The sequence below is a fragment of the Mauremys mutica genome, chromosome 23 (assembly GCF_020497125.1).
Source record: "Mauremys mutica isolate MM-2020 ecotype Southern chromosome 23, ASM2049712v1, whole genome shotgun sequence".
NCBI lineage: Eukaryota > Metazoa > Chordata > Testudines > Geoemydidae > Mauremys > Mauremys mutica.
Window position 1 is genome coordinate 9,934,043 of NC_059094.1, and position 25,636 is coordinate 9,959,678.

General features: G+C 43.0%; 1 protein-coding gene across 1 annotated transcript in view; it reads left to right on the top strand.

Moving 5' to 3' along the window:
• The first annotated feature begins 6,528 nt into the window (after window positions 1-6,528).
• The window catches only part of YTHDF2 (YTH N6-methyladenosine RNA binding protein 2), a 28,113-nt gene continuing 9,005 nt past the window's right edge, over window positions 6,529-25,636 (top strand). Inside the window, exons 1-4 of the mRNA XM_044998055.1 lie at window positions 6,529-6,909; window positions 7,291-7,315; window positions 7,937-8,016; window positions 13,330-14,916. Coding sequence (XP_044853990.1) covers window positions 6,883-6,909; window positions 7,291-7,315; window positions 7,937-8,016; window positions 13,330-14,916 — 1,719 coding nt within the window. The 5' untranslated portion in view covers window positions 6,529-6,882. The remainder of the gene's footprint in view (window positions 6,910-7,290; window positions 7,316-7,936; window positions 8,017-13,329; window positions 14,917-25,636) is intronic.

Sequence of the window (25,636 nt, forward strand, 5' to 3'; positions counted from 1 at the left end):
TGTACAGTTGCAGCTACTAGCCTTAATCAGCCTCCCATCACCAGTTTTTAGTTCCTGGAGGAACCATGGGAACCCCTCACTCCCATCCATACAATTCCTGGCCCACAGTGATACATCAAAAACCCACAGGTAAGCATTAAAAAGACAACTTGAAGAGAGAGCTAGATGTTGTGGGTAGCCTGGAAGATTACAATAGGATCCTAGGAGCAATGAGAGGGAAATCAGGGGTGGAATCTGCTCAACATCTTAGCTGTCTGTGAAAAAATGCAAGTAGTATGGGGAATAAACGAAGAACTGGAAGTTTTAGTACATATGCTAAATTGTGACTTAATTGGCATCACAGAACTTGGTGGGATAAGTCTCATGACTGGAAGATTGGTGTAGAGCTGTAGAGTTTGATCAGGAAGCACAAGCAATGAGAAAGGAAGGAGGTGTTGCATTACACATCAAAATATCTGCATTTGTTCTGAGGTCCAGAAGGAGGTGGGAGGCAGACCAATTAAAAGTCTCTAGGTAAAGAGAAGAGATTAAAAAAATATAGGGATGACCACATGGTAGGGGTCTACTACAGACCATCAAATCAGGAAGACAAGGAAGTGGATGAGGAATTTCTAGAACAAATATCAGAAATATCCAAAACACAAGACCTGGTGGTAATGGAGAACTTTAACTACCCAGACATCTGTTGGAAAAAAATAATACCACAAAACACAAAATTTCCAATAAGTTATTGGAATGTATTCGGGACAACTTTTTGTTTCTGAAAATGGAGGAAGTCACCAGGGACACAGCCATTTTAGACTCGATTCGAGGAAGGAATTGGTAGCAAATCTGAAGGGGGAAGGTAATTTGGGTGAAAGTGATCATGAAATGACAGATTTCATGATTCTAAGGAAAGGAAGGAGTGAGAGCTACAGAATAAGGGCCATAAACTTAGGGAAAGGAGAGCTAATAACTGATGACATCAAGAAGGCTGAGCCATTTAATGTCTATTTTGCTTCAGTCTTATCTGAAAAGATTAATGGTGACCAGATACTCAATAAATATTAACAACAAGGGGGAAGGAATGCAAGCCAACATAGGGAAAGAACAGGTTAAAAATATTGAGATAAGTTAAATGTATTAAAGTAAACAGGTCCTGGTGAAATCAATTCTAGGGTACTTCAGGAACTAGCTGAAGCCATCTTGGAACCAATAGCAATTATCTTTGAGAACTCTTGGAGGACAGATGAGGTCCCAGAGGACTAGAGAAGGGCAAACATAGAACCTGGGGAATCGTAGACCAGTCAGCCTAAATTCAATACCTGGACACATACTGGAACAAACTATTAATCAATTTGTAAGAACCTAGGGGGATAATGGAGTTATAAGGAATAGCCAGCATGGATTTTTCAAGAATAAACAATGCCAAACCAACCTAATTTCCCTCTTTGACAGAGTTACTGGCCTTGGGGATAGAGGAGAAACAGTAGACATGACATATCTTGGTTTCCCATTCTCCATAAGCAAACTAGGAAAATGTGGTTAGAAGAAATTACTATAGTGTGGGTGCAGAAGTGGTTGAAAGACCATAAAGTGATCAAACTGGGAGTGCGTATCTAGTGGGGGTCCTGGAGGGGTCAGTCCGGGGTCCAGCACTCTTCAATATTTTCATTAATAATTTGGATAATGGATGGAGGGCATGCTTATAAAATTTGCAGATGACTCCAAGCTGAGAGGGGCTGAAAACACTCTGGAGGCCAGGATTAGAATTCAAAATGACCTTGACAAATTGGAGAGTTGGTCTGAATTCAACAAAATGAAATTCAGTGAAGACAAGTGCAAAGTAATACATTTAGGAAGGAAAAATCAAATGCACAATTACAAAATGGGGACTGTCTACATGGTAGTTGTCAAGGTTTCGTCAAACAAGTGAATGTATGTCAAACAAGTCTGTCAAGGTTCCTTCCCCCACTCTGAACTTTAGGGTACAGATGTGGAGACCTGCATGGACCCTTCTAAGCTTAATTTCTAGCTTACTTCTGGTAACGCTGCCACCAGCCAGAAATCAGTGTCTGGCACACTTTCTGTCTCCCCCAAAACCTTCTCTGGGGAACACAGATTCAAACCCCATGGATCTTAAAACAAGGAGAAATTAACCATCCCCCCTCACCAATCCCTGGTGAGTTCAGACCCAATCCCCTTGGATCTTAAAACAAGGAAAAATTAATCAGGTTCTTAAAAAAAGAAAGCTTTTAATTAAAGGAAGAAAAAGTAAAAATTATCTCTGTAAAATCAGGATGGAAAATGCTTTACAGGGTACTTAGATTCAGATAGCCCAGAGGAAACCCCCTCTAGCCTCAGGTTCAAAGTTACAGCAAACAGAGGTAAAAATCCTTCCAGCAAAAAGAAACATTTACAGGTTGAGAAAATAAACATAAGACTAACACGCCTTGCCTGGCTAGTTACTTACAAGTTTTAAACATGAGAGACTGATTCAGAAAGATTTGGAGAGCCTGGATTGACGTCTGGTCCCTCTCAGTCCCGAGAACGAACAACCCCCAAAACAAAGAACACAAAACAAAGACTTCCCTCCACCAAGATTTGAAAGTATCTTGTCCCCTTATTGGTCCTCTGGTCAGGAGTCAGCCAGGTTGACTGAGCTTCTTAACCCTTTACAGGTAAGAGAGACACTAACCCTTAACTATCTGTTTATGACAGTAGTACTGCTGAAAAAGACACTGGGAGTTATAGTGGATCACAAATTGAATGTGAGTCATCAACATGATGCAGCTGCAAAAAAGGCTAATATTCTGGGGTGCATTAACAGGAATGTTGTATGTAAGACATGGGAGATAACAATTCAGCTTTACTCAGCGCTGGTGAGGCTTCAGCTGGAAAACTGTCCAGTTCTGAGCATCACACTTTAGGGAGGATGTGGACAAGCTGGAGAGAGTCCAGAGGAGAGCAACAGAAAGTGATAAAAGGTTTAGAAGTCCTGCCCTATGAGGAAATGTTTTAAAAAACCAGAATGTCTAGTCTGGAGAAAAGAAGAATGAGGGGGACTTGATAGTCTTCAGCTATGTTAAGGGCTGCTATAAAGAGGACAGTGATCAATTGTTCACTGTGTTTACTGAGGGCAGGACAAGAAGCAATGGGCTTAATCTGCAGCAAGGGAGGTTTAGATTAGATACTAGAAAAACTTTCTAACTATAATGGTAATTAAGCTCTGGAACAGGCTTCCAGGGGAGGTTGTGGAATCTCCTTCATTGCAGGTTTTTAAGAACATGTTGGACAAACACCTGTCAGGGTTGGTCTAGAGAGAAGGTGGGTGAGGAATATCTTCTATTGGACCAACTTTTGTTGGTGAGGAAAACAAAATTTTGATCTTACACAGAGCTCTTCTTCGAGGATGGTCTAGGTTTATTTGGTCCTGCCTCAGTGCAGGGGCTGAGTTGACTTCTGGAGGTCCCTTCCATCCCTACAGTTCTATGATTCTATAAACCATTCCTAAATGTAATACCATATAGACCCCAAATGTACTGCATGCTGTTGCAATATCTATCACATTTCCTTTCTCTCTCATGCTGCTTTTCCCTCCTTCTATAGACCCTTTCCTGTCCAGGAGTCTTAACTGGATTTCCCCTTCTCCCCTGGGAATGTGCAAGCAGGCCACCATTGGCTTTGAAAGGTGGACTTAGGTCCTTTTTCCCAGAATTCTCTGCCTCCCTGGGAGAACAGCTGGATGCAGATCGCTGCTCACACCAGGGACCTTTCTGACTTTCAGATTGTTCAAAAAAAATGTTCCCTTTCCCCCACCCAGGGCTTGGGGATGGAAAATTGATGACTAAGGTGACATCCATGCTTTTGGAAGGTGGCCAATGAGGAGAGGCCAGGCTGGGCCATGCTGTGCTCCACTCCTGAAGCCCCACCCAGGAAAACCAGCATCTGCTCTGCTAGGTCAAGGAGCAGGGCCCAGGCAAGCTTTGCTCTCTTCTCAACAAAGTTTGAAACCTCCTCAAGATCCATTGTGTCTAGCTTCCCTTGGCCAGTCAGCTCTTCGGATGGTGTGGTGCTGGATCAGCGTGACGGGCACACTGCGGGTTTGTTGTAAAAGGTTGTGTCTGACCTGCCCTGTGCACTTGGGATGCTCACTTCAGAGCTATTCTGAGCCTAGGGTCTCTGGATTTGTTTCTCTGCAGGGAATTAACTGCTCTTCCACGACACTGCGTCACACAAGGGAAAACCACAGAACAACGCTCCCCCCGAGACCTTTCTAGCTACTCTAAATTTCTCTTCTGTGAACCAGGCCTATCCGTTTACCAGCCTAAAGCCTTGTTTTTACCAGATCTAACTCCAGTGGAGAATGGGGCCTGCTGCATTACCACTGCAGTCAATGGCAAAAGTTTCCATTGACATTACTGGGAACTAGAACAAGTGAGTGGTAAGCAGAGTGAGTTGAGGCATGAGAGAGGGGGGGATTTGGAGCTGCCCAGCACCATTGTGAGCTACAGTGCCCCCCATTTGAATGGGAAGTAGGAACGGCGGCAGTAGAGTTTAGCAGGGCAGCTGGACTCAAATCTTATCATTCATATAGAAAAGCGGACGGGGGACTGGCAGGCAGTGGGGTGGAGGGGCAGCCAGTGATCACTGGCAAAAGCCTGAAGTAGCAGGGCTGTGTACAGGTACTGCCACAAAACACTAAAACTGGACGTGAGCAGCCTGACCACGAGGTGGGTTTAACCCTGCAGCCTGGGTCAGGGTCCTGCTGTGATGGAAATCCAGCCTGTTAATGGCCCGTGTCCACCTGTAATGCTGAAAACTCTGCATGCTGGTGAAGTTCATTGATCTCTCGTTTAATTATTGCAACTGTGCAGCGACCCCACCACCTTTCTCTTCCCTTGATTGTTTAACGTAGGGAACATTTGAAGGTCCGAGTGACGGTTCCAGATGGAATGGCTGGCAAATCTTCAGCTCCTTCCAGCACCATCGCAGGTTACAGTGCACACTGCTGCCTATGGGGAAGAGTAGGTGGCAACTGGCAATGCCAGGATCTCAGGCTAGTAAAGTTGGATGGCTTCCCCAACAGGTTTGGCAGCCGCTGACAGAGTGCATCTCTGCCTGTTTTTCATTCTCTGTGGCGGCACTTCAACCACCACAAGGCCTGTGCTGTCTTGTGGGAAGTAAATGCAAGCAACCACCCTGAGCGCACAGAGCATGGTGCTGGTGGAGTTGGCATCCCAGCTATAGGGGGGCACCAATACACGCTCCTCTGGGATCTTGCTTGAGTTATGGTTTGCAGGTAAGTGGCAGGAGAAACTCCTCAGATCAGCAGCAGGCTACAGCCCATCTCTGGGTGGGAGAAACTCCAAGGTATAGACGTTGTTTTTGAAGGTTAATGGGAACTTGGCAGATCAATGAACGATGAGCACGGACTACAAAGCCTGAGATCCATTGAGAGAATTATAAGATATTTAATAGTGAAGTTTGGTAACACCTGTTACTAGCTGAATAAATGGAAAACTTCCAACTACACACAGATGCTTCCTGGCTCGATCCCCTGCAATCCATACTCCCTCCACCTCCAAACTGCTAGGGCTCTTCCAGGGGGTGAGGAATCTGGCTGATTCATGATGTTTAGGGTTTGAGGTGGGAGGAAAACAATCTGTACCTTTAGGAAGCCCTTATTTGCCATCTTCCTCCAACCCACTCCTCCCCACACACACCATATGCTGGCCTCATGTCAGCACAATTATGTTCTGCAGAAAGGAGGCTCAACTGAAGATCCCTTCAGCTTTATTAGGACCTCATTGCAAGAGGTGCCAGATACCTACAACTCCCATCAAAATCAACAGTGCAAGGCTGTGATATTGCAAACAGCCATGTTTGCTCCCTTGGGAAATGCTGTAGTCTCTGTGATGGAGGCTCATTTGTAATACTCAGTTTTATTAACAATACCTGTGCATTAAACATTAAGGGCCAGATCTTGCAAACACAGAAGCCCCCATCCAGCAAACCTCGGGGCGGAGGTGTGCAGGTGGACCTTCAGGGTTGCAGGATTATTCCCATCTGCGTGGGTCGGACTGCAGGATTGGGGCTTACATTATTCCATTTAAAAGTGACAATAGTTTTGCAATTAAACATTGTTTATTAAAATTGTAATTCACTAAAATGTCATGATTTTACTTTTATTGGACCAGCATCTCTGAGTACGTTTCCCAGACCTGAAGCGGAGCTCTGTAGGGCTCAAAAGCTCATCTCTCTCACCAACAGAAGTCGATCCAATAAAGGATTTTACCTTGCCCACCTTGTCACTCTAATAGCCTGGGACCGACATGGCTACACCAATGCTGCATTCAGTGATTTTACTTAACAGTTTAAATTATTTTTCAGTTAAAGATAAAACAAGTGTAAGTGCTAAAAGTTAATTAACATGATCATCCCTGTTAATTGGAACCTGGATCTCATTAAAGGGGACCCTGTCCCTTTAAGAGATCCCAGCCACAGACACTCCTAAGTGAATTCCCCTTTTCACCTGCATTAACGAAGTACTTCCGGCAGGTGGCGCTGTCGACACCCCTAGGTCCTCCAGCGGCCCGCCATGCGCCGCGCTTCCTTTCTCGCCATTGTGCCTCGGAGGGGAGCGCGCGCTGCCCCTCGTGACGCCCGCACGGTGCCAGCTCGAGGCAGGCGGCCGCGGCCATAGACGCTGGCGGAAGGGGCGAGGAGCCGGCTAGAGCGTCGCTCGAGCAGGCAGCCGCAGCAGCCGCGGGCGGGCGAGTCAGAGTCCGCCAGGAAGCCGAGCCGCGCGGTGCCTGCGCCCCGCTCCCCGGACAAAGCCGCCGCCGCCGCCGCCCGCGAGGAGCCCGGACCGCCGCCGCCGCCAGGAGCCCGACCGGAGCCATGTCGGCCAGCAGCCTCCTGGAGCAGGTACCGGCCGCCGCGCTCGGGGGAGGGAGCCGGGAAAGGCCCCGGTTTCGGGCCTAGCCCCGGGGCGGGGGAGGGCGGCGGTTCAGGGCCGCGGCGGGCGGCTCTCGGGCCAGGGCGGGGAGGCGGCGGCCCGGCCGCGCCGGGGTCGGGTCCGGCTGGGCCTCCCCTGCCAGCCTGGCCTCGCCGCCCGGACACGGGGCGCCGCCGCCGCCGCTAGGGCCCGACCCCCGGGCCAGGCTCCATCCCGCCCGGGTCTCCCCCAGCCGGGCGCTTCCCGAGCTCCCGCCCGCTGGGGGCTGCAGCGCCCGGTGCCTCGTCCCCGCGCTCACCGCTCTCCCCTCCTCTCTTCCATGTCTGGCCGCGCCGCCGCCGCCGCTCCAGAGACCCAAGGGCCAAGGCAACAAAGGTGAGAGGCCGCCGGGCCCCCCGGGGACGCGGGTGGGAGGAGATTGGATTTGTGGGGGGTGGCGGTGATAGTAAATCGCGGGGGCTGGAGGCAGCGGGTGGGAATGTCCGGGGCTCCCTTGGTGGCCAAGCTGCAGAGGGGCAGGATTTTGCGGGGCCGGGGTGTGAGGGATGTAGCGGATTCCTCGGTGCATGGAAAATGGGGCTTTTTAAAGGATCAGGTGGGAAATAAGAGTGGGGTGGGAAACGAAGTTCTTTTGGGAGCTCAGCCTCAGGATAAAATAATTTCTCAAGGAATCTCTGTGTTGCCTCCAGGTGAGTTTATATATTGGAGCTGTCTGCAGGCCCTGTCTGGAAGCTATACAGCAGAAGTAATTGTGTCGGTGAATCAGGGAACTTAGATTAGCTGCCATTGTGAGTAAGAGGAAATTTCCTTTAGAGGACCATGCTGGTGTGTGTGAGGCCTTGCCCTTATTAATGCAGCTCAGCTGGCAACATTTGGAACCAGGGAGACATTAGTGATATCACAGCCTATGTTATAATACAAAAAGTACTTTTAGGTTAATGCGTGTACTTGTTTGAATTGTGGAGTTCTTTCTAAGGGCATGAATTTTGTTCTTAGTGCAAAATGGATCTGTGCATCAGAAGGATGGGTTAAATGATGATGACTTTGAACCCTACTTGAGTCCTCAGGCCAGGCCGGTGAGTACCACAGAACTTCTCTCTTCAGTTAAGGGGTAGGGTGTGCTACGCAATTACTTAATTTTCTGCCAGTGACTGACTAAAATGAATTTTTCTTTGGCTTTTCTTTGATGTTTTTAAGTCCTCTCCTCTATCCCAGAGATTGGGTTTTGACATTTGCTAGCTTTTTGTGGCGGTTAAAATAATACTGTTTTGTCAGTAAATAGGCAGTACTGTGAGTAGAAAACACTGTGGTAATTAGTTCTCATTAGTTGATTAAATATTTAGGTATAGGGCTGCTACAGTGAATATTGTTGTTTTTTAACAGCAATAATTTAAAAAAAAACAAACACCTTAGGATTGGGGAACAAACATAAGGGTAAAAGAAGTCGCAAAAGCGTTAAGGAGCTTATTTGGGTTGCACAGATGTAGCTTTGGGCAGAATTTGACCCCCAAAATGTTTATCCTGAACATAAAATGTTGTGCTTCTGATGAAGCTAGAAGTAGTAAAAGGAATTCATAAATCTTGTGATCATTTCTGATCTTTCAGTTTTACTGTTAAGACGTCACTTCCTTACTCATTTCTGGTTGATTATACAATATGAGTGACTGTATTGTATGGCAATGTGAAATATCTCAGCAAAATGTGGTAACATTCTAGAGGCTAGTCTTTCGCAGAGAATATTATCAGTATTCTTATCTCTTTACCAAGCAAACTGGAAAATGCATGAAGTTAGTTTTGCTCTATTTTTTACAAAAGCCAGACTAGGTGGTTTGATAAATGAAAAGGCAGTGGCAAATGAAACCTTAGAAACTGAGCTTTTAAGGCTGCAGTCAAATCTGAAATTGTCATTACCAGAGACTTCACCACTCTTTTTTTGTAATTTTTTTACTAGCTTCTTATTAAAGATAACTTATACTGTTAATCCTGTTAAACGAGTATTGTGTGACATATATAAAAGATGAAGGAATACTTCAGACTCGAGGCAGTATAGGCTCAGTTATGGTAGGTCTACATATTGTTAAACTGTATCAGTGACTTTTTCAGTTCATCCCAGTTAGCTCATCTTTTCTCAAACAGTTCAGGTATTAGTCTAAAATAGCCAGTAAGTTGTTGCATTTCTCAATTCATTTAGTTTTGTCAACCACATTTTTATAGTTGGAGTTTTTCAAACAGTGATATATATTTCATTGGCTCATGTCAAGAGAATTCTAAATAGGAAGTGTCATACTTGTTGCAAATTAAAGATAGAAGTCTAACATCTCCTTGTTTTTTTATTTAATCAGTGCCCATCCTCCCTTGCCTCTAGTGAACTTAATTGCTATTGTTAGCAGCCTACCCGGTTGGTAAGGTCATGTAAGAGTCTAGTTCTCTGGAAGAGTGTAAAACCTAGTTTTGAATCTGTGTAGACAGTGTTTGTTTAGGTTATTTCGCAGAGTCCTAGATAAAGATAGCTGTGTCCCCGCCTATTTCATTAGATGGCACTTTTTGTTGTCATAGAAGTTGATACCACTAATTCTGAAGGGTTTTTGAGCATTTAAAGAGACTTTCAATTTACAAATTGCACTTCTGTGTGAAATTATTACCTACTAACTAAACTGCTAAATTTACTATATCTGACAGTTTAGAGGAAAAGCAATATTTTTTTTTTTTTAGTTTGTTTGGAACATTTAATAAGTGCTTAGTGAATAGTCACTCACTTTTCCCTCTTTGTGAAGGTATTTCACAGAACCCAGGGGAAACTATTTTTTAAAATAGGAAAATGATTGTTGAACTACAAAAATTAGTAGGGGAATTCACTGGCTGGCATAATACTGAGAACTCTTTGAAACTGACTAAATTTCAAACTGATGTCAAGTATCAGAGGGGTAGCCGTGTTAGTCTGGTTCTGTAGAAGCAGCAAAGAATCCTGTGGCACCTTATAGACTAACAGACGTTTTGCAGCATGAGCTTTCGTGGGTGAATACCCACTTCTTCGGATGCAAGCAGTGGACAGTGCTTGCATCCGAAGAAGTGGGTATTCACCCACGAAAGCTCATGCTGCAAAACGTCTGTTAGTCTATAAGGTGCCACAGGATTCTTTGCTGCTTCAAACTGATGGTGTCCCTTGAAATATTCAGCAAGAAAAATGAAAGATGAGACAAAGCTGGTTAGCTCCAAATAAAATTAAGTCCCACTAGAATGATTTCCTTTCATTTCTCGCTATGTTGTATAGTTTGTCACCTGCTCTTGTATTTTGTCAGCTCATATAAGATAAGATGAGAGAAACAATCACAGTCAGAGTTGACACTGGTGCCCCTGAACAAATGACAGGCGGGTAAGAAAACAGTGTCAAGGTTCGTTATCGGAAGATGGGACAGAAAATGTATACAAGACACTCATGGTTGGCTAACATAGTCAATTGCTTATGAGTAGGACTCCTAGAGGTGATGGTAACACAAATGAGGGGTGGCTGCATTTTGAAACTGCATTCCAGCTAATATGTATAAAACATTAGGTAACTAGATGACACAGGTGCATACTTTTTAATTCAGGAGCAAGTGAGAGCTGCCATTTTTGGAGCCAGTATTAACTAATTTGGCAACCTGCTGAATCTCCTTAAATTTGACTAAGTTGCTTTGTATTCCGAAGCTCAAATGTACAGTTAGTGAGTCTTAAACATTAAAAAAGTCTTTAGAACTCTAATCCCTGGGGAAAGGAATGCAGAGGAAGAGTGAGACGGGGGGGGGGAGGGGGCTTTTCAAAAAGCATTAGTCATCCAGGGGAATTGAATACTGGTGGAGTTCGGTTTGCATATTAATCAGTGACACTCTGTCACTCAAGTTTGAGAGATATAGAAGCACTGGACTTCATGTTTAATAACAGTATGCACATTGCTAGGATTTCATCACTGAGCAGACAGACCTCTCTTCTCTGAATTTACTGTTCTAACCCTTATTTTAATTTGTATGCTCATAGGTTTATTGCACAAATAACTTTGTGATATAGATTTAGACAATATCAGTCTCTTCTGTAATCAAGCCCTCCCCTGAAAATTATTTGAGACAAACCATAAGAGAATGGGTGAAAAGAGAATATGTTGACTTCATTAGGGACCAAATTTGATCTGACAGTGTCACTTTTTTTGTGCACTGTACGGGAGAAATCTGTTAAGCCAAAGATCTCATCCCCAGGATAGAATGGGTCCCAGCTTTAAATGTAGTCTTCATTATATATTTTTAAGGCAACTTCCTTTTGAGTATTTTAAATTACCTCTGAAACTGGGGAGAGAGGTCTCTATCCTTTAAAGGAACAATGTATGATTTTTAGCTAACATCTTAAAAAATCCTTATTTATATTACACATTACACTGTAGGGCCCAGTCCTGCAACATCTCATTTACTTAAATAGTCCCATCAACTTTTAAAGTAAAGACTGTTCACTGAGTTAGGTTTAGCAGGATCGAGCTCTTAAATGATTAGAACTGTTCTTCCAAACACACTAACTGATAGACTCAAGGAACTCAACCTATTTAACTTAACAAAGAGAAGAAGGTTTAGGGGTGACTTGGTTAGTCTCTCAGTACCTACATAGGGAACAAATATTTAATAAGTGGCTCTTCAGATTAGCCGAGAAGGGTATAACGATCCAATGGCTGCAAGTGACAAATTCAGACATTTTTAACAAGGGTCATGGTGGATTCTCCACTGACCATTTTGAAATCATGATTGGGTGTTTTTCTAAAAGATCTGCTCTAGAATTTATTTTGGGGAAGTTCTATGGCCTGTGTTATCCAGGAGGCCAGACTAGATGATCATGATGGTCCCTTCTGGTCTTGGAATCTGTGAATTCACTTTTATTATGCTACTTATTTATCTTTTTCTTCTCAGCTGGGAAAATGAAAATAGACTAGTCAGATTTATTTTCAGTTTTCAAGCAGTAGCCCAGTGATATGATGATTATTTGAGTGACAAGAACTTCAGGAGACTTTTTTAAAACGAAACCTGTCTCCATTGGTATCTTTACAATTTTCTACTAATTTTAGATAAATTTCAGGCCAAATATAACCTGTTCTTTTAATTTTGAGTCTAGGCAGGTTACTTTCACTTAATTCAAAAAGAGATAGGGAGACAGAACTGCTGTTTCTTTAGTGTGCAGAGCTATCTTGATCCTACATAGGTTTTGATGCATATATGGCATGAAGTCCTTCAGGAACTGCTCTTGGCATAATTCAGTGAAAAATGGAGTGGTGCCTAATGTAAGCCAAGCTTTTAAACAGGAACGGAACCTGGCTTTCATCTTATCTGCATTGGATTGTCATGTAAACTATCATGTAGCACTAAGACCTGTGTGCGTACAGGTTCAAATTACTGAATGATAAAACCCATTAGTGTTACTGCAAGAACTCCCTGTGGTATGGTTTAAATATGAAATGACAGATCTTCATGTAAGCAAGTCTTAGTGATGTCTGTTAAAGTTTCCTAATTACATCCATGGTAGTAATATAGGGGCTGTTTGGATGTAAACATCTAGAGTAGAAAACTCGGCAAGTTTTTTCTTCCAAACCTGAAGTCAGTCTCTGTAGCTGAGCTGGAAAGGGCCCTCTGGAAAAGCTTTAGGTTATCCCATGTTGTTGTAGTATGTCACTAACAACATGTGGCTGGAGCTCCAGAATAGTTTGAGTTTTGAGGATGATACTGTAAATTCCATGTTGGTTTTAAAGTTCTTGGGATATTTGTGAGCACTTTATTATTAACCTTTGAAGAAATGTTTATGGATAATTGATTTTTTCAATATAAATAAATGTGGTCTTTAATAAAACTGTTTGTTGTTCATAATTTTAATAGTGCTTTTTATTGGTCCCTTCTCCTCCCCTCTTCCCCCGCCCCCCAGTATATCCCTTTCTTCCAAAACCCCACCAACCATGCAGATTATAAAATGCCCCCTATTCAAAAAAATACACCTTAAAACCCACGGCGTCAGGCAGGTATAAAATGATGAAGTTATTCTTTGTACTCTAGATAAAACGTTGAACAGCTCCAGAGCATTTTGCTTATGCTATAAAATCGGTGCCCAGTTCCACATGGTGCATCTGTAAACTTAATGCTTCTACATCTTGGAATGAATAGTGTCTTAAATCTTTACATTTAATCTTTCTGTCAAACTGTTTTAATACACATTTGACAGAGGGTACATTGGAAAGCCACGAAGCCTATTTACTGAAGGCTTTGAATATGTTTGAACAGCTGAGGTAGGGGTGGGGCACAAGAAGAGAATAAAGGGGTTTTATTCCAGGCCCCTGGATGGTTTGTGCTGCTTATTCTAACTATTCAGTGCTTATTTTTGTTTTGCAGAATAATGCATACACTGCGATGTCTGACTCCTACTTGCCCAGCTACTACAGTCCATCCATTGGATTCTCCTACTCGTTAGGCGAAGCTGCCTGGTCTACAGGAGGTGACCCACCCATGCCCTACTTAACATCCTATGGACAGCTAAGCAATGGGGAGCCTCACTTTCTCCCAGATGCAATGTTTGGGCAGCCAGGGGCCCTTGGCAGCACTCCATTTCTTGGGCAGCATGGCTTTAACTTCTTTCCAAGTGGAATTGACTTTTCAGCTTGGGGGAATAACAGTTCTCAGGGACAGTCCACTCAAAGCTCTGGATATAGTAGCAATTATGCTTATGCACCAAGCTCACTGGGTGGAGCCATGATTGATGGACAGTCTGCTTTTGCCAATGAGACTCTAAATAAGGCTCCTGGCATGAATACCATAGACCAAGGGATGGCAGCACTGAAGTTGGGCAGCACGGATGTTGCAAGCAATGTCCCAAAAGTTGTTGGTTCCGCTGTTGGTAGCGGGTCCATTACCAGTAATATCGTGGCATCTAACAGTTTGCCTCCTGCTACCATTGCTCCTCCGAAACCGACATCATGGGCTGATATTGCTAGCAAACCTGCAAAACAACAGCCCAAGCTGAAGACCAAGAATGGCATTGCAGGTTCAAGTCTTCCACCGCCTCCAATAAAACATAACATGGATATTGGAACTTGGGATAACAAAGGGCCGGTAGCAAAAACGCCTTCCCAGGCTTTAGTTCAGAATATTGGTCAGCAGCCAACCCAGGTGTCCCCTCAACCAGTGGGCCAACAGATCAATAACAGCCCACCAGTGACACAGGCTTCTCCAGGACAGCAGCCGCAGCCGCTGCCCCCACCACTACCACAGCCAGCCCAGCTACCAGTGCAGCAACAGGCAGCTCAGCCAACCCGCTGGGTTGCACCTCGTAACCGTGGCAATGGGTTTGGTCAAAACGGAGTGGATGGTAATGGAGTGGGACAGTCTCAAGCCAGCTCTGGTTCCGCTCCTTCGGAACCGCACCCAGTGTTGGAGAAATTGAGGTCCATCAACAACTACAACCCCAAGGATTTTGACTGGAACCCAAAACACGGTCGGGTTTTCATCATTAAGAGTTACTCTGAGGACGATATCCACCGTTCCATTAAATATAACATCTGGTGCAGTACAGAGCACGGCAACAAGAGACTGGATGCTGCTTATCGCTCCATGAACGGGAAAGGCCCCGTTTACTTACTGTTCAGTGTCAACGGCAGTGGTCACTTCTGCGGAGTAGCAGAAATGAAATCTGCCGTGGACTACAACACATGTGCAGGTGTGTGGTCCCAGGACAAATGGAAGGGACGTTTTGATGTCAGGTGGATTTTTGTGAAGGACGTTCCGAACAGCCAGCTGCGGCACATCCGCCTAGAGAACAACGAGAATAAACCAGTGACCAACTCCAGGGACACTCAGGAAGTGCCTCTGGAAAAGGCTAAGCAGGTGTTGAAAATCATTGCCACCTACAAGCACACCACCTCCATCTTTGATGACTTCTCACACTATGAGAAACGCCAGGAGGAGGAGGAAAATGTTAAAAAGGTAACCTGCCTACCTGTCTTCAGGAATTTTGTGGGATGGGGAAGCATAGAGAAGCTAGGTGGTACAATGGACTAATGAAGTAACCTGGAGACTTGCGCTCATAAGTGAGTTTGGGGTCTCACTTTAGTTCCTAGCTAATCACTTCCCCACATCATGAATCTACTATCTAGTCTGGCAGCTCCTGCTCTGGATGGGACCAAGAGTAGGAGGGAGTTCTAGAGAACATCAGTGCGGTTCTGGTGGAGCTGTGTGGGGAAGCTTGTGTGGCACCTGCCTGCGCTAACCTAGATGCTAGTCAGTGCTGCAAGTCAAAGTTTTTTTTTTCTGAGTATCAAATTTACCTGATTAAAAAAATAAAATTGATCAGTGTTGTCAAGACTCCTCTTTGACAAGTATACGTTCTACAATAAGAGTGGCAATCAGGTAATATATGATCATGTAACAAAGCAATGAGGAATCTTAGTGGTCAAAACATTCTTACCAGTGGAGTTAAATTACCATCCTTACTGATATTAGATGGAAATTTAGTGGCCTTAATTTTTAGTTTGCTACAAATCAGGGTGTTGAATTTGCCTGTGGATGACTCCCTCCCTTAGGGATATGACTCTTATTTGATCCAAAACACTAATTAAAAATTAGCACCAGCAGCAGCTCCTGGTTTGTTGCCAAGTTTTGTAAGGCTCCTTAGTTCCAGCAACCGGAAACCCCCCACCTGGTATTTGAAGAGCTAAAACATAAGCTGCAAACAATTCAGTGTGACAATCATTGAACAAAAAATTAAACAGTGCACACCTTTTCAAGTACAATATTTTAATGTTTGTTACTAGTATACAGCGACGGGATACCAAACATGACTAGCATTGAGCAGAAACCCTGTCAGTCTGGGTGGGAACGCATTGGAATAGTTCTATTGACATGGTGTGAACTTGGCTGGACTTGATGGCAGTTTGCAGGTTCTGGGTGGTCTCATGTCCTAAAAGCTGCCAGGTCATTTGAGGCCCAGAATGCAGCAACCAGACAAGAGCAGACTAAGTTTTAACTTGCAGCAGAGGGAGAAGTTAAGAAATCTGATCACTGAAGTGTGGGATGGAGATCTTCAGGAAGTGGGATTCCTAGTACGTTTCGCACTTGAGGTGTGCAGAGCAGCAGAATTTGCAGTGCAAGGGAAGGTCACATCTTGGGGAAGGGAGACAGCTGAAGAGTGTGAAGGGGTGTGATGAACTCAGTGGAGAACTGAGAACAAATGCAAAGGTGCAGAAAGTTCCCAGCAAACAGATTTGAAAACTTGGTAGCTTTTTAAAGTTTAGAATATTTTTTTTAAAATAGTAAAAATGTTCAATTGTACCTTAATGGTCCATACAGGAAGCATCTTAAGAAATTAAATTGGTTTAAACCTCACCTTCAGTTTTTTAAAAATGTATTTGCAGTTTCTCTCCCCTGCTTCCTTCAAAAACAGCTCCCATGAGAGTTACCAGTGAGAATGCTAAGAGCAGAAATGGCAGCTGAAAAAGATGTTTAGAACACTGGCGATTCCTTTTGGCATTACATTTCAGTTAGCTTAGTGTACCACTCAGGTAGAGAAGTGGTTAAGGAAATTTCCTCTCTCCCTGTGAGGGAACTTAAACATGCATCTCTGAAGTTCGTAGGCAAGGAATGAACTCCTGTACGTTTAGAAGTCAGTATGTTTGCTTTTTACTACGGACTCATTTTCTTTGTTATGGTATATGGAGTTCCTGGCCTATAATGTCTGGTATGGAGGAAGTGACTTAGCCTGTCATTTTCAGTACGGTACCTCAGGGGCAGCTTGACCTTTTGCATCACTTTCTGATGCAGCCTTGAAAATCTTTAGGTTTTCCTTCAGCTACTGTTTCATCACTTCAGTGAGAACCAGCAGACTTTGGTTCCTGGCTTCCAGTTTTGTTGGGCATTAATAAAATGGATACTTGTGTTTCTGCCTTGTGACTGTTGTTGGCAAAAGCAAATCTTGTGTGGGCAGCATTCTGTGAGCACCTCAGCTGGCCACCTGAAAAGGATCCACATACCAATTTAAAACACTGCCCCAGCAGCAGTTAATGACGCAGACTGCCTGTCCATGGTCTGTTAGACTTCTTTTGTACTGGAGAAAACCTACTGCTAAGGGCTCTTTATCTCTGCAGTTACTGTCAGTGGAAGATGGTGCTCTGTACATGTTCTGCATTCTTGTTCCTTGGAGCTTAAACAGCTCCAAGTTTGGCTGATGCCTAACTTTTAACAAGCTTACAACTGTTTCATTTGGTTTCAAACTTGGCCAAGGCTGTTCTATTAGTCGTTTCTCCAGAGCAGCTTGTACAAAGTGACTGATGAATGTACTCTCTCCCCTAACCCTCTCAAAATTCTGGGGACTCCCTGGGTTTTCTCTCCTGTTTCTCAGGTTATCTCTTTAAGAATATCTGCATCCAAGATATATAGGAGTGACAGATTTCTTTAGAGCACTGTGTAGCATATCTAAACAGGCATGTAAGTGGTACTTTACTTTGGTGTTCGTGCTATGCCCTTTCACTTATAAAGGGAGGTTAAAAGGCTGAGTTTGTCTAAATCTATTATGAACAGACCACTGGGCCTTCTTTGCTGCATATACATTCTTATGCTGGTCTCCACTTCTTCCCTGTCCTTAGTTAGGTTTTGTTCTGTTTTCCAATCCAGAATTAGATTTTTTTTTTTTCTTCAAACCGTTCGATGTTCTCCTATCCAAGACTGCTGAAGCTGATAGCCAACATAGTCCCTCTCAATACCCTTGACAATTGCTCCCACAGCACACTCCATCACTGACTGCTGCAGTGTGTGGACTGCTTTATTTTATATATTAAAACTAGCAGTAACTCTTTGTTTCTAGAAGGTGTTGCATTGACTTCAGTGAAGTGGTCATGCATATTTAACAGGGAAGTCTCATGAGATTCTGCTTACAGTGTAATGGCAATATCTTGTGTATTCCAGACTCAAAAGCAATGGAGGTAAAATCATGAGTGCTCTCTAAAGAATTGCACTGGATCTCAGCTTTATAGCTCTGTTCTGTTGCCTTGGCATTATGAATTGCATGTAAACAGTGCACACGTTTTGTGGACTTTAGAAAGGAGTTTGCATAAAGATTTACATTCTCCAGTTCCAGTGACAATGCTTGTTGTAGTGTGCTTCCTTCACTATTGATAAAGGTACTTTTCAGAAGGTAAGAATCAAGCTTGTATTGACTCCAAAAGAGCTGAAGAGTTGATTTGGGTTCTCAGGTGTATCTGTCAATCTCAAAACAGGGGCGTAGGATTTGCCAAATGGACCATCATTTCCTGAAGTGTATTCTCTTTTTTTCTCATTGGTTGACACCTGATGCTTTGGAGAAATATTAAATCTTTAAAATACTGAGCAGAGAGTCCTGTGGCACCTTGTAGACTAACAGACATATTGGAGTATGAGCTTTCTTGGGTGAATCTGACAAAGTGGGTATTCACCCACGAAAGCTCATGCTCCAATACGTCTATTAGTCTATAAGGTGCCACAGGACTCTTTGCTGCTTTTACAGATCTAGACTAACATGGCTCTCCCTCTGATACGAGTGGTAAATGTCACTGCCAATTTTGAGGGGTGCAACTTGTGGAAAAACAACTAAATGTTAAATCTGTATTTACTAACCTGGATTTTTTTATGGTCACTTTTAAGCACTGTTTTTTGTTTTTTGTTTAACACAGTTTGTATTTCTTTGGTTTTGTAGTTGGCTGGGGAAGCGGGAGGGGAAGTATTTTCCAAAGACTGGTGGAGATCCTCATGATTCTTCTGTTACTGTTCTCTTGCCTAATGCCTGTTGTGTTATCCTGTAGAACATGATAAAACCATTCTGAGTAAACAAAGAGCTAGAACTTCCTTCTCTGTTTGCTTGGGTATTGTAGTTCATGGTGTAAAGTAATTTTTGCTTGCACTGACATGGTTCCTTTCATCCAGGGGTCATAAGATTACCTACCATACTTGTACTAAACCCCCTGAAAAATCTGGCCAGTATAAGCTCAATTGATAGGTGTGCCAGTGCTGAATATCCTTGCTATGACCCTTTAAAGTTCTGAAATGCACATCACAGTTCCAGCCTTCTCTAAATAGTGCGCTAGTTAATACATTTGCAATGGATAAACTACTCTCCTTGTCTCAGTACCTACCTGCTGATGTGTATTTTGCATTTATTATGCCTTTTATCCAACCTCAAGGCACTTAATTGAAATTGATAAATGAGCCTCATTATATAGTCGGTGGGGTTTAAGAGGGAAATCTTATGGCTCTTTATTGTATGCTCTAATCCAGAAACATGCTTCCTCCTTTAGAAGAAGGGAGTCGTTCCTCTGCTGTAAAATAAGAATAACCAGAAGCCATCTTAGTACAAACAAAATGGAAGTTAGATTGTGAAAAGTAATCCAGTTCTAGTTACTGCAATGACACAGAGGCCTGGTCTACACCTAAAACTTAGGTTGACCTAGTTACATTGCTCAGGGCTGTGAAAAAATTTGCATCCTGCATGACATAGTTAGGTTGACCTAACCCCCACTGTGTAGACAGCTGGGTCGATGGAAAACTACTTCCATAGACCCAGCTACTGCCTCTCAAGGGGATAGATATACTGCAGCGACAGAAAAACATCTTCTGTCATTGTGGCATGGACGTTTGCTACAACAGGGTAGTTGCAGTGCTGCAGCCGTGCCACTGTAATGCTTGTAGCATAGACATACTCTGAGTTTTAGCGAGTTGTTAAAGCTCATTAAGCTACAAGATTTAATGGCTGTTAAAGTCAACTGGTAGCTTGTGAAGCTGATCCCTAGAAGTTGTCAGGATGAGAAGTTTAAAATTGTTTCTTTAGGATTGGTAATCGGATTAAGAGCCTTTCACCTCTAGGCCACCGGGTGAAATGCAGTACACGTTGTGAGTAACCAAAAGGTATTACCCTCTAGCAGGTTATGGCCTACATGCAATGAGTTAATCTCAGGCCATCTTCCAATGAGCCAATTGCTTAATCACAACTGGTACCTGGACTGGCAGCCTCATGAAGAGACCAAGGAAATTGAATGTTGTTCTGCTGGAGGTGATCTCTCCAGAACAGTGCAGGGGCACGTTGGCAAGGGACAGTTTGCAGAAGACTTGTTCTTTTCTACCTCAAAGCAAACTTGATCTGTTGATATGTCTCAGTTCCCTTAAATGATCTTATTTGGCATTTGGTTTTTTAAAAAACATTAAGCTGCATGCATCAGCTGTTAATACCACAGTGAACTAAAATGAAAGCCTTTTTAATGTGGTGGGTGTCTTTTTTTTTTTTCTCTCTCCCAATAATTCAGGTTAAAGGTGCTGCTGTCTAGGGTTTGTGTTGCTGTTCTTTGAATGTTTTTGGGGTGCTTTAGGAAGAGGATTCCCCAGAAACTTCATGAGATTTTGATACATGGAGGGGAAATGTTGTGGGGTTTTTTTTAAGGGAAATATTGGTAATTTACTAACACTGGTTGATAGCCCATTAGCAGGGTTACAGAACTCTAGGTAATTTAGCTGTAGTAATCTGAGAAGCAGCAGTTGCTCAAGGAAAGTTACTTTTCTCTGAAGCTAAATGTCAGTTGGCTATTTTGTTTTCTGAAAGCTCAATGCAATTGAGCATATGTAGTGTTCTCTTGCCTGCTTTTTCTGCCCAGTGAAGAAGTATAATTGGTCAGGTGACACTACTTAAGCTGATAAGTGTCTAGGAAGAACTAGAAAAGTATTAGTGTGTGAACACATGAACCTCCTGTATTCAGAGTTGTCATAGGTTTAGCTTTACATGAGCTGTTCGCCTCAGTGCAAGGGGATAAGTTAGATCACTGACCTCTAGGTCTACATTTCTCTTTGTTCTTAGAATGTATTCCTGCAACCTTTTTCTGTCCGGGTCACTTTTTTGCTTTGTCTCTTATATAAGGTATCTGGTGACAAGTATTAATTTAAGAGGATTCTTTTTGTACTCTTTATTTTGTCATTGTATGAGCATATTAGCTACAGTTAGTAGAACCCTGCCTTAATTTCTAAAATTTCTGTTGTACTTAGTAGTAATTCTTACAGCATTACAAGTTAATAAGCCAGTGGCACAAAACTGGACCATTGTCTTGTAAAATAGTGCAACTGCACTTTTACTGCAGTAAAGTTGTCCAAGGAAGTCTTGGTTAACAAGAATTGTGGTTATGCAAGCTGGTGACTAGACGAGGGAGTTGATTGTTGCTCTTTCCAGTGGGTAGCTGCCCAGCCTGCTGCTTTTTAATTGAAGGATAGGTCATGTAATAATGCATTTGATCAGGTTAATAATAGCATTGGGGGGGGGGGGTTGTGAGCCATTCTGTAGAGAACTCAAAATGTAGACAGCAATTCTAGTTTCATACTGTTAGAATTCCCTTATTAAAAGGGCAGTGCTGAGCAGTTTTTTGAGTTAGCTGCTTTTCTATTGTTTGTTATAGACTAGTAAGGTAGGAACTTGGGGGGGCGGGGGGGGGGGAGAGAGATAAAGAAAAGAAACTATAATTCCCTTCCCATCTGTCCTGTATGTCTAATTGAGCTTGAAATTAAAAGGCATTTGTTTCCTTTTCTCTGTGCGCATGGTGTTATTGATTGCTGTGCTCCCTGGCCTGTCTGTCATTATAAGAATGACAAAAGTACAGGCCCTATATAAAGTGGCTACCTTTAAGAATTTCTTGGCATCATAGTAGATCTTTAAGAGATTAAAGCCCTGAGGATCATTCTCTCTGGAGTCTCATGTAATAGGTCATATTTTGGCCACAAACTGTTTGATACTTGGGTTTATATATGTTTACAGTTTCATAGTGTTTGTTATCTTATAAAGAACTAAGCAGGAATTCGTATGCCCCAGCCACTGTTGCTGGGGTATAAGATTCCCTTTTAAATACCTAGGAAATAGAGATATTTGTATAAAAGTCATAGGGAATGTTGCCCTCCTTACTGGAGCTCATTAACTGAATTTTGGTATCAGCTGCTTAATGGAAGTGGGAGACAGCAAGGCCTGTTGTCTGTGACTTATCTTAAAATGAATATTAAGCTTCTCTGTCTTACAGAATGAAGTACTTGTTGTCCAGGCTCCATGGGGGTGGATGTAGAGTTGTCCAAGCTTCAATATTATTCAGACCTGGCTGTCACATTTGTATTGTATGACGATGAGTACAACCCATGCTTTATTAGCTTTGCATCAATTGAGATTCTGAATCTGGGAAGTGGGTGAACTTCCCTCTCCAGAACATCTTGTGGTTCAAATTATGTGGTGCTAACACTTACATTCTCTACTGTGTAGTCAGCCAAAGTCATTAGACCCATTTCATGTGACCCAGAGTGAGATTTGATCCCAAGCCTGCACCAAGGGTGCATTACTTCACTGTCATAATTGCAGATTAAAACTCAAGGATATACTATAATGTTGTGTTGTATTTAGATGGAATAAATGGTGTTAGACAGTAACTGGTTTATGTCCGTTAACATTAAACCGTGTTAAACAAGGTCAGGGGTTTTATTTACAAAGACTTTGCCATGGTACTAAGCAAGCTAAATACACTATTTCTAAAAATCATTTTAACCTTTAATAAAAGTTTAAAGAAGGAAAAAGTCAAAGCATTTGAAATGTAAAGTCTTAAGATTTACATTTTAACATCCTGTATCTCTCTCCCTTTAGCTGGAGAAAATTTATGGAAGGAAAAACCTCCTTGTTCAATAGTCTCTTAGATAATATTAAGATGGCAATAATTGTCCTTCTGGGGAGAAGAGAAGAAGTTAGTTGAGGTGGCTGGAGCTGTTACTCTTGAAATCTAATGCTGTTTCATCCCAGGTGGCGGTTGGGATTCAGCTAGAGTTGGTAAAGGTGGTGAGCTCATCTGAGTCCCTCTGTCTGGCCTGGTCTGGTCAGGACATGTCTCAGAATCAGGGTGGCAAAGGTCCTGGGTCCCTGGAGATGGTGGGGGTACCAGCCATCATGGTGAAGCTTCCGCCAGTAGCCAGTTCTCCCCAAAATATTTTTAAGAACCCCGGAAGGGAGTGATGGGTGGAATAGCCCATCCCCTAGTTATTTTGTTTACCAATTAAACCTTTTTCTGAGACGCCAATTTTGGTTCATTCATTTTTTAGTTCTACGATTTTCTTGTTTACCAGGCATGATCTTAGTGCAGTCCTTGAGTTATACTAGGTCTTTTTGTTTGGATTTTCTGTCTTCCATTTGGACCTTTTCACATTAACCCTTGTTTTAAGTTATGGTGAATTCTTATGAACTTTCACATACTCTTTACTGTTAAGCCCTCAATTAGAGTAAATTTGTAAGTCTGATCATTACAACAAGGTTCAAAGGAAGGTTCTTGGTAAATGCCATTGACTTTATTAAAGCTGGGATGGGAGACTTTAACTCTTTAATATGTAAGTCAATGCAGAAAGTGTGTGATCCATACTCCTTGAAGGACCCAAGCAGGGAAACAGTCAAAGTGCTGTGAAATGCACAGGGCCAGCAAATTGAAAAAATTGTCCATTATTGCCTCGTGTGTATACACAAGAATAATCTGATGAAGTAGGACTGGGGCAAGGGAAGAAGACTGGACTTGCCAGTAGAAAAAATTTTCTGGGCCTCACCAATAGCTGCAGTTTGAAACTTAGGAGAGTACAGTCAGTTTCACTGCTGTTGCCCATAGCCATCTGAGCGGCCATAAAGCTAATGAGTTTCTTGTCAGTTTTTATATTCGGCTGTTCAGGAAAGCTGTAGCACATAGTTACCAAATGGTGAGGGGAGAAGGAGGGTGTTGGGAATGTTCTTATTAACAGCTGGGTGTGTGAACAAGGAATCCTGTTTCCTTCCAGGATCTTGGAATGGAAGCTACAAATATATTTTGCCTATACACTAAAGCCAGTAGGGGATTCGGGTCCAAATACCATGCCCAAGTAGGAAGCCCATTGGTGCTTAATAGATGTCTCTGGAATCCCACTCAGAAGGCTCCCATAACTTGTATTAACTTCCAGTAATCATAGATTATTAGGGTTGGAAGGGACCTCAGGAGATCATTTAGTCAAACCCCCTGCTCAAAGCAGGACCAATCCCCAAATGGCCCCCTCAAGGATTGAGCTCATAACCCTGGGTTTAGCAGGCCAATGCTCAAACCACTGAGCTATCCCTCCCGATGGGTAAGGTGTGCTGGTAAATTTTTCAAAGCTTTTAACTACCTGTTTTTTGTAGGGGATCTAAATGTTCATATTCACTGAGTGACATGGCTTTGGGTAGTTGGTGTCCAGTAGCATGTTGTTGTTTGCTTTAGGACCACATACCATTCTGTTTCCTGTGCAAATTATATGCTTCAGGGCAGCTGGTTCCTGCAGGAAAGTTCCTCTAAGTGTTTGCAGAAATTGGACGACTTGTTGCTTCAAAATGCAGTTTTGATCTGGAGTGTGAAGACTGCCAGAGTTCATCCTTTGCACTAAATTGCATCAGTTTTGGTGCTGCCTTGAAAGCAAGTTGGGGGCGGGGGTGGGGGGGGGGGAATTTGAGCATGTCTGCCAGCCAGCTGACAACCAGGAACAACTGACAGCATGTTGCTGCTGCTGCAGAAATAGAGGCAGTCTTTCTAAGACTTCCATGAAGTCCCTCCCGACACCCTAGCTCCCAAGCTGGATGGTTGACATAGAAATGCAAGCTATGGTTTAAAATGCACAGATCATGTGGTGGTTGGTGCTCTGTAAATGCTTCCAGTAGGTTAGTCATGTTTTGGTTACAACCACTCTTGAAAGAGGACATCTTGCTGTTCCCTATTTACTCTGTATGCCTTGATAGCCCTTTGTTGATTAGATACCAGAGTGATAGGCATCTGAGACAAACATTAGGTGATGTGCTCGGTTTTTATGCTGAAGCAAGACCTTTCTAACTGCCAGGATGTGCAAACTCAGCCTGATACTGTGATTTGGCTTTTCAGTCTGTGCCGTGGACCTTTTTGAGAAAGTTCTTCTTCTCCTATATCCTGCGGATGGATGCAGTTGAGGTTTGCTGGAACACTTGAGTTGTCTGTGCCTGTAATTCAGATTTCCAGGACCGATTACATATCCTCCTTTGGCATATGATCCCACAGATGGGTCTCATTTTGCTTGCCCTCTGGTCAAGTTGTAAGGCTTTCTTGTTTAATCAAGATTTTGATTAAACTTTAATTTGCTCTCAGAGCAGGAGGAGTTCTAGCATGGGGTTATCAACATGTCTAGTATATTTACTTTTTTGAATTTTAAGGAGCTCCTTTACAAGAGTGCAAAGTGATAAATAACTAAAATTCAGCCATTGTCACAAACCAAGGAAAAATCTGCATACTGAATGGAGCAAGCATTTCTGTTGATGTGTAAGTCAGGGTAGGATGCAGCTCTTTCCTCTGCAGTTGTATTGGCTTTCCAGTGCCAACAGTAGTAAAATTTTGTGTTTTGTATATAAACTGAGCATTTTAAGACTCAGAAGCTGCATGGGGAGCAGATAAGCACAGTGACAAGGTGCTATTTTAGTAAGTTGTTTGTGCTAACCATAACCACATTTTAAGCTGATCTGGTTGGAAAGGCTGGCAGTATACAACTAGAGCAAAAACGGCGTTGGTAGAAACATCACTCTTATTTCTAGTTCAAGTCAGAAGTCAAATTGACTTGCAGCATAACTTTTGGAAGCCTTGAAACTGTATTAGTTTGGTTAGGGTTGCAT